At 61.7% G+C, this 9,116-nt stretch overlaps 1 protein-coding gene across 1 annotated transcript in view; it reads left to right on the forward strand.

The window, feature by feature from the left end:
- The window catches only part of CARD11 (caspase recruitment domain family member 11), a 115,736-nt gene that overhangs the window by 101,609 nt on the left and 5,011 nt on the right, over nucleotides 1-9,116 (forward strand). The window contains 5 exon segments of the mRNA XM_049639339.1: nucleotides 1,584-1,824; nucleotides 2,410-2,506; nucleotides 2,886-2,981; nucleotides 4,495-4,630; nucleotides 5,686-5,865. Of these exon segments, the coding sequence (XP_049495296.1) occupies nucleotides 1,584-1,824; nucleotides 2,410-2,506; nucleotides 2,886-2,981; nucleotides 4,495-4,630; nucleotides 5,686-5,865 (750 nt within the window).

The following is a 9,116-nucleotide window of genomic DNA, read 5'->3' on the forward strand; positions in this document are numbered from 1 at the left end:
CCCCCCTCCTCTTCCCCCTTCTACTCTGCCTCCCCTTCCTTCTCCCCCTCCTCCCTCCTCTTCCTCCTCACAGGAGCAGGCTCCTCCCCTCTTCCCAGCCTGGTTTCCTAGCCCAGCAGAAAGTCTCCAGGCAGCACGCTGGCCAGCAGTGCCCCCCCAGAGGTGTAGTCCTGTGGTCCGAATTCAGTGCAGGGAAGGTCCCGCCTCTCAGGGTCCCATTTGTAGGGCCTTTCTTCAAGGGGGCAGAGAGCTCAGCCAGCGATGGGCCTTAACCCCCCAGGGGCACGGGAAGGACCCGACCAGGGATCCCCCATTTCTCCCTGAACGTTGATCAGACAGCCCCGTTGGTTCAGGCCTCCCTGGTGCGTGTGGCGTGGACGTCCCGGGCCTGACTGTTAGGGCGGTTTTAGCTTCCACTGTGTCGTGCGGCTCCGTGCGTGTGGGGCTGAGTGGCGGTTTAGGTTCGGGATTTATGTTACAGGCGTTCGGTCTGCTGCACTTACTGTGTTTGTAGCGTACGCCCTGCGTCCTCCAACGGGATCTGTAAAAACTTACACTGAAGGACCATGACGTCGAGTAAGGCAAAACGACAGGTGCCATGGCCCAGCCGTGTGCCAACACCTCTGGGCAGTGTCCACGAAAGTTAAATGTGTGGATGACCAAGGACCCAGTAGTCCCAGCTCTGGGAGTGGAGCCAGGGGAGACGAGGGCACGGGCCACCAGAGGTCCGTGGGAGAGCGCTCGCGGCAGAGCGAGCCCTCAGAGCCGAAACCTTCAGACGGCACAGATGCGCCCGCCAGAGAAGGGACACCGGGCGGAGGCGCCACGTGGCAGCGTCACGACGAGAGTCACAGACACGAGGCCGAGCTGCGGAAGCCAGACGCGGAAGTCACGGCCTGTGCCTCCGTTTCCGTGAGCCAGGCACAGCTCGGCCCCGGTGACGGCAGGCGGGATGGCGGTCCCCGGAGACGGGTGTTGACCAGGGGGCCGCGAGAGCTCATCAGGCACAGCGCTTAAGAAGGCTGAGGTTTGCTGCGTGCGGTCCTGCCAGAGTCAAAGCAAAAAACCACCACGGTGGTGGGGCAGGTGTAGCAGCTGTAGCAGAGACCCCGGACTCGTTCACGCTGGTGGAGACCCCGGATTCGTTCCCTCTAGAAGACCCCCCCCCCACCACCACCACCCGATTGCTTCGTTGTAGCGGAGACACTAGATCTGTTCGCCGTAGTGGAGATTGCAGATCCGTTCGTTGTAGCAGAAACCTCCGATTAGTTCACTCTATAGGAGACCCCGGATTCGTTCAATGTAGCAGAGACCCCGGATCCGTTCGCTGTAGCGGAGACCCCGGGTTGTTTGCACCCTAGCACAAAACCTAGCTCTGAGCTCCCTGACAGCCAAGACAAAGAGAGAAAGCCACGAAGGACACCTCGCTCATCGCAGGGAGTCCCCGCAGCTCTGAGGGGGGCGCACCGTAGGGGCGTGTCCTCTGTGGGCGGCGACGGGTGGATTTGCGCCCCACGGCGCTTGGCAGCGGGAGGCCCCTGCGACCGCCGGCCGCATCCCCTCCGCCTTGTGTGCCCCCACAGGGTACCGGAAGCTGCTGAAGGACATGGAGGAGGGCCTGGTCACGTCCGGGGACTCGTTCTACGTCCGGCTGAACCTGAACATCTCCAGCCAGCTGGACGCCTGCACCATGTCGCTCAAGTGCGACGACATCGTGCACGTCCGGGACACCATGTACCAGGACAGGCACGAGTGGCTGTGCGCGAGGGTCGACCCTTTCACGGACCATGACCTCGACGTGGGCACCATACCCAGCTACAGCCGGTGAGGCCCGGGCCGGCGCCAAGGCGGGGGGCTATTGCCCAGCAGAGGGGCCCCCAGGGGGACTCCGCCTGTGGCCACTGAGGCCCGCCTGTTTCCTCCTCCTCCCGGAAGCCTCCCCTGCCTCCCCAGGGATGTTGCTCCCTTAAACCCTGTTGCTTCCCTGATGCCCGGGGCACCTCTCCCAGTCATCTGTAGAAAACCGGGCTCTCGGTTTTACACCCCTTTGCTGCTCACTGCTTGTCCGCGGGCCACCTCCCCGACGTCCTTCCGTAATCACGTGGCAGTGGGGCGTCAGCCTTCCTCTGACTAGGCGCTCAGGCTCCTGGGAAACGCGTTCCGCTCAGGCCGGCCCCGTGAGGTCAGCATCAGCAGCCCGGGTCTACAGATGAGGAAACCGAGGCTCAGGGGAGTGACTTTGCCACAGCACTGCCTGCAGGATTCGAGACCAGCGGCCGGGTTTCGTGCCCTCCCTGGGGGAGCACCCCCTCCTCCGCCCCCGACCCTGCTGGGAGGCACAGGGGCAGGCTGGCGCCGGCTTCCCCAGGCCCTGCCCTGAGGGTCTGCCCTCCCCTCCCGTCTCCCCAGAGCCCAGCAGCTCCTCCTGGTCAAGCTGCAGCGCCTGATGCACAGGGGCAGCCGAGAGGAGGCGGACCCCACGCACCACACCCTGAGGGCGCTCCGGGTAGGTCACCCCACGGCCCTGCCAGCCTCGCACCAGCCCCCAGGCTCGTTTCCGGACGGCTCACGAATGGGAGCCGCTGACGTCATCAGGGACTTGGTTCCTCGGGAGTGGGACGGTCCCCCCAGAAGGGGCCTCGCCCTCAGGGACCCCCCCCCCCAAGCTGGGTGGCAGGACAGCGTTTCCTCTGTGTCTCTGGTCTCTGCCGGAACGAGTCTCGGGGCTCCTCTTACCTTCCAAGCTCGTTCCCCGTCTGGAATGCTTCGATGCCACGTCTGGCACAGAGGGGGCTTGAGGACGTGTCTCTGGTTCTCGGCAGCCTTCCTGGGCTCACGCGTCCTGCCGAGCCCAGCGACTCTGACCGATTGATACCTGATTTCAGAACACGCTGCAGCCTGAAGAGCCGGTTTCCACCAGTGACCCCCGGGTCAGTCCCCGCCTCTCTCGGGCAAGTTTCCTTTTCGGCCAACTCCTCCAGGTAAAGTTGTCCAGAGCGCCGACTGACTTTGCGGTCACGTTTTGCCGGGGCTGCCCCCTGCCGCTGCTGGGAAGAGAAGACTCTTTCAGAATATCAGTGCTTGGCGTTTGTGCACCACCTGCAACTTTTCACAGTACCTCCCACCTCCCATCCCGTTGGATCCTCACGGTGACAGGTCGGGAGACAGTCTCTACACCTGTTGGAAGCAGTCCCACTTTCGTAAAAGACTTGAAGACCTGTGGCTAAAAGAATTTAAACAAGTTAGCTATTAGAAAAAAATCAGAAACAGTGTATCAGGAGAAGAAAACAAACGTCGCAAGTGCCCAGGTCAGTGTAGTCCCTCAGACTGAGCATTAAATGTATCTCTGAGCATCCTGGCAGCCGAGGAAAAAAGAGAAAGTGTACAGATTCTTTAGATCTTATCTGACCACGGACACGTCGTAGCTCTTTGGGACCAGAAAAAATTTATCGCTTGTACTTAATTCTATGATGAGTTTTTTTTATTTTGCATGAACCGTTATATAAGGAACACTGATTAGCATGGTAGGTGATGTCTTCGGAAGCGATCTCACATAAATGCAGTAAGCATTCTTTGCAGAGCTAAGTGAGTCGCGTTAAGGTGCGGTCCCTCGAGGACGTTTCTGTGTTGGTACTTTGCTAATCGGGCCCCCGTGGAGTTGGTGTGCCACACTCCACTGAGCCATCCTGCTGTTGGGACATAGGAAACCCAGAGGAGCGGTCAATGGCACCACCCAGAAACCAGGTAGACGCAGACAGGTGCCAGAAAGATACGGAGGTGGAAGGGAACCCTAGCGAATCTGAGCTCCTCCTGAAGGCAGGGCCACGCGGGAACACACGTTACTGCCTACGTGTTTTGCGAGAGTTGGAAACCTTGAGCGTCTCTGGGTGGCCCACCCAAAGACCAGTTGACCACAGAGCCAGGCCGAGACCTCGGCTCCCTGGATTTTCCTCCCTACAGAAGGAGGGTGTGGAGAGACTCAGAGTAGCCCAGGGAATGTGGTGGGAACTCGGATTCCGTGTCCACCACTGGGGCATCCCTTTCCACCCTCCAGGGCTCAACTCTGAGTTGTACGGGGCGGACTGGGGGATACCAAGGGAGGGGTTGTAGAGAGCCGTGTCGTGGGAGGTGGAGCCATCCTGCACAGGCCCCCCAGGCGGGCGGTCCGTGGGCCATCCTGCCGGCGGGGCTCCTTGCCAGGGACCTCCCCCCCGCGGCTCCCCAAAATGCACTGGGGATTGCCAGAGGGCCTCTCGCACCCCAGCGCTCGGCAGGCTTCGTGCCTGGTTAGGGAGGAGGGAGTGGGCGTCTGTTTGTTTGCTCACCTACAACGACGTCCCTTCTTGGCCTGCTGGACATCTCCCATTTTTACAGGGAGAGGTGACTGACCCTGGCCCCCAGGAGCAGAGCTGGGGTCCAAGCAGAGGTCTGCCCGTGCCCGGGTTGCGGCAGCTTGGTCTGGTTAGAAGCAAAGGCCCCCCCTCTGTCCTCCAGTTCGTCAGCAGGTCCGAGAACAAGTACAAAAGGATGAACAGCAACGAGCGGGTCCGCATCGTCTCAGGGAGCCCGCTGGGGAGCCTGGCCCGGTCGTCGCTGGATGCCAGCAGGCCCTCGACTGAGAAGCAGGAAGGTATGGCGCTGACCGCCTCGCCCCTCCCACCTCCTGCTGGCCTGGCGGCTGCGGGAGTCCCAACAGGGCCCTTGGGTCCCCACAAGGGGGGCTGGGACACCTGCTCCCTCCAAAGAGGGGGTTCCCCCATGGGGGGAGCCGCCAGGGGACCTGCCTGGCCTTGGCGGGAGGAGCGCACGGCCTCCCAGAGCAGCGTCCCGCCAGGCTCACCCCTGATGCACGCTCGCTGCAGTCGGTCTGAGCCCAGATGCCCGTGTTAATTGGAGCTGTTTGCTGGGAAGCGTTCGCCTATTGATTTCTTTCCCCGCTGACTGTTTCTTGCCATTTATCAAGCCGGCCAGGGGTCACCGGCCGCACAGCACCCTGCGGAAGGGTGTGCCGATGGCCAGCCAGGCCTCCGGCTGTCCTCGGGGGCCGGGCTGGCCCGGGTGCCGATGATCAGAGGGTCTGGGCTCCCCTCCAGACCGGCCCTTTGGAAGGCCAGGGCAGGGCACCAAGTGAAACACAAGACGCTGGTTTCTGGGGAGGCGGTTGCTCGAGCTGCCCGGGGCTGGCTCTGCTCTGCTCCCCACACACCAGCCAGAGAGGCTTGAAAAGGTGGAAAGGAGGCCGTGTCTCCCCCTGCCTCCGATGCTGCTGGCGTCCCAGAGATCCTGACATAAGCCCCAAACCCCTCTCAGCCGGCCCTGCCCACCCCTGCCCCGACCGCCCTTCTGCCGCTGTCCTCCCCTGCCTCCTCGTGTCTAAGCGCCGGCCCCAGTCCCCAACTGTCCTCAGTGAAGCCATCCGTGCTCGTCCGGCTGCCGCCCCCTCCCGGAGAGCTCCCGCCGCTGCCCGGAGTGATGAACAGTGTGGCTCGTCACGGGCTTACCTGCCGCCTGCCATCCCCCCTCCCCCAATGCAAGCAGGACCGTCGCCTCAGCTCCCAGAACAGGGCCCGGCCCGTGGGTCACGTAGACCTTCCTGCCGGCCAGCGGGCTCCGTGGGGCCGGGAAGCCTCCCGGGACGGCGGGCGGGCAGGGCGTCCCAGCCGGCCCTTTCCTGTCCCCTCCCAGAGCTGGACCCCGAGAGCGAGCTCGGCAAGAACCTCAGCCTGATCCCCTACAGCCTGGTGCGTGCCTTCTACTGTGAGCGCCGCCGGCCCGTCCTCTTCACGCCCACCGTGCTGGCCAAGGCGCTGGTCCAGAAGCTGCTCAACTCTGGAGGCGCCATGGAGCTCACCATGTGCAAGCCGGGTGAGTGCGGGCCGGGACCGTCCTCGTGTCCCCCTCCTGCGTCCCGCCAGGCGCGTCAGGAGAGCCTGCGGACCTGCTGTGCGCGGCAGGGCGGGTCTCGGGCCCGGGGGCCACGCCGGCCCTCTCGGAGCGCCCCGTGGCCCCGGAGCAGGGGAAGCAGGGGAAGCAGGGGAAGCAGGCCTTTGCTTCCTTCTCAGGCAAAGGCCGGCTTCCCCTGCTTCCCCGTTCACGCTGAGGGTTCAGGGCGGAGGTCACAGAGCGTGTCAGGAGACGTGACTTGGGGTCCCCGCTCTGAGCCCTGAGGTTAAGAGGCAGGCCACCCATCGCTAGGGCTTCCGTGTCCTGGGTGTGGCTGGGTACCACAGTCAGACGCCCTGCACACGGCGCTGAGCCCCGGTCCTGGCTGCGAGCTGGAATCGTCCCCGGCGCCGTCCGTGTTTAAACCGTGGACGTCCGGGGCCACCCCGCACCAGCCAGCCGTCAGGTGCCCGGCAGGGTTTAGTTATGCCGAGATACACGTAACAAGGAGTGTGCCACGTGGGCCGTGTTAAGTGTCCGGTTCAGGGGTAGTAGGTACGTTTATCTCCAGAACTTTCTCTTCTTCCCGAGCCGAGGCTCCGCCCCCACCCCAGGGCCCACTGCTCTCTGTCTCTCTCTCTCTGTGGGTCTGTCTCCTCCGGGGAGTCGTACAGTATCTGTCCTTTTGCCCCCGGCTCGCGTCACTCAGCATCACGTCCTCGAGGTCCACGCGTGTGGTAGCAGGTGCCAGCCCAGTTACGGCCCACGCTATCCCACGGTGTGGATGTGCCACATCGTGTTTCTCCGTCACCCGTCCGTGGACACGTGGGTCGCTCCCGCCTCTCAGCTGCTGTGAATCCTGTTTGTGAACGTGGGCGAGTGAGCATCTCTTCAGGCCCCTGCCTCCGGCTCTTGGGGGGCTGGACCCGGAAGCGGGATGGCTGGCTCCCGTGGCGATTCTACGTTTTTTGTTGCGTTCCGTTTGAACTTGAAGCTGCCACCCTCGTGTGGCCAGCAGCTGTCACCTCACGTTCCTACGAGCACATGCCAGGGTCCCAGCTTCTCCCCCACCTCACCAACGCTTGCTTTCTTTACTGTCAGCCTAGGGGAGGTGAGGGGCGTCGAGACCAGAAGTCAGTCCTCCGAGGATCAGTATACACATAACAACACGCCCCCGTTTTAAGCGTGCAGTGTTTCAAATGCCTGCACCCCGTGGCCCCAGCCACAGCCAGGAGACGGAACGTTGCATCCCCTCGACAGGCTCCCTCGGGCCCCCCTCCACCCCCTGCCCCAGGCACTGTTCATCTGCTTCCTATCACACGTTGGTTTTCGTTTTCTAGACTTTTCTGTAAATGGAACCATGCCGTGTGGAACCATTTGCATCTGGCTCCCTTCACCCCACGTCGTGTTCTAGAACTCATCGTGGTGTTGTTCCCGCTGCCGAGCCGCGCTCCTGCGGGCAGAGCAGCCTTACCCATCGGGAGTCCGTGGTGCAGAGCCCCTCCCCCACCCGGAGGTTCTCACATGGGCCCCGGGGCTGAGAACATGTGGTACCGAGCGCTCAGAACAGCCCCGGGTGGGGGTGCGGACTTTGTAAGCACCAGTCAGCACCAGTGTCGGGGTGGGACGCACCTGAGCGGGAGCAGGATGCCCCTCATTCCTGGGGGGGGGCAGCTCTGCACGCAGTCTTTCGCTGGATGTTGGCAGCGATGCCCCCCCCCCCCAGGTCTCCCGGGATGCCTGGCCCTGTGGGAAGTGGGAGACGGCACCCCCAGTGTCCGGCCTCCCATGGTGCAGACTCTCTACAGCCCCGGCCAGGAGGGCCTCCGCGCACAGTGTGGCTGGTGGGAGAGGTGGTGTTCTTGGAGGCGAGTGGTCTCCAGCTGAGGTTGTGCTCCACCCCCCCACCACGGCTACTGACCTGGGACAGGTCACCCACCTCTCTGTCCCTCACCTGCAAAACCAGCATAATGGCGGCCACTTGTGGTGGAAGCAAGGGGCTCGCAGATGGGCACAGGCCAAGCCCAGCATGGGCCCCGGGTTCTCAGCCCCCCATGTGGAGCAGGCAGGACACAGACATGGGTCCCTCACCTCTCCGAGCGCCAGCTCCTGCAGCCACCGCGGTACCTACCTCCTTTCTCAGAACGGTCTGAGGTTAGGCAGAGCCTCGTTTGCAAATCCCACTTAGCCGCTCTGAACTCGGCAGGCATGCCCCGTGTTGCCCTTGGTGCTTTCACAGCCAGGGCGCTGCAGATGCTGTAGGGCGGGGGTCCTAGGCTGCCTCCATCCCCCCAAATCACCCACAGACCTGTAGCACCTCCCCTGCTGGCTCTTCCCCGGATCCCTTCCAACTCCTTTGCAGTACATCCTGGAGTGTACATGCTAAACCTGGCCTAGTGTGGGCTCCCCGGCCAGCCTGAGCTTACACGGGGAATTCTAGGCCTGGGCTGACCCCACTCTCCTTTCATAAATGGAGAACCTGAGGTCAAGAGATTGAAGATATGTTCAGGGTCACCCAGCAAGTGAATGAGGTCTCTAGTACATACCTCCTCCTCCAGGGAGCCTGCCTGCTCTCCTCTTCCCTCCGTTCCTCCTCACTGCTGCCACAATAAGTAGCCCATCACTGCACCCACTGAATTGTTGCATAATTTCTGTATCCCACATTCTTCTTACTACATAGGTCACACATTCTCAAGTACGACAACAGCTGTGTTTTTGTCATATTTTTATTCTAAAGCCTGACCCTTAGTAGATGTTCAGTAAATACTAGATTTCAATAAAAATTAACTTAATGGATGGGTGGACGGATGGAGGGATGGGGGTGGAGGAATGGATGAATGAACAGATGGGTAGGTGGAGGGATGGACAGGTAGATGAATAGATGGTTGGGTGGATAGATAGGTTCATGGATGGATAAGTAGATGGTTGGTTGAATGGGTGGATGGATGGTTGGGTGGATAGGTAGATGGATGGATAAGTAGATGGATGGGTGAATGGATAGATGGGTAGATGAATGGGAGGGGGGATGGATGGATGGATGCATGGGTGAATGGATGGGTGGGTGGATGGATGGATGGATGGATGGGTGGATGGATGGTTGGTTGGTTATATGACTGGATGGATGGATGGTTAGGTGCATGGGTGAATGGGTGGGTGGATGGATGGATGGATGGTTGGTTATATGACTGGATGGATGGATGGTTGGGTGCGTGGGTGAATGGATGGTTGGGTGG

This window comes from Panthera uncia, chromosome E3 (genome assembly GCF_023721935.1).
Source record: "Panthera uncia isolate 11264 chromosome E3, Puncia_PCG_1.0, whole genome shotgun sequence".
NCBI classification, from domain to species: domain Eukaryota; kingdom Metazoa; phylum Chordata; class Mammalia; order Carnivora; family Felidae; genus Panthera; species Panthera uncia.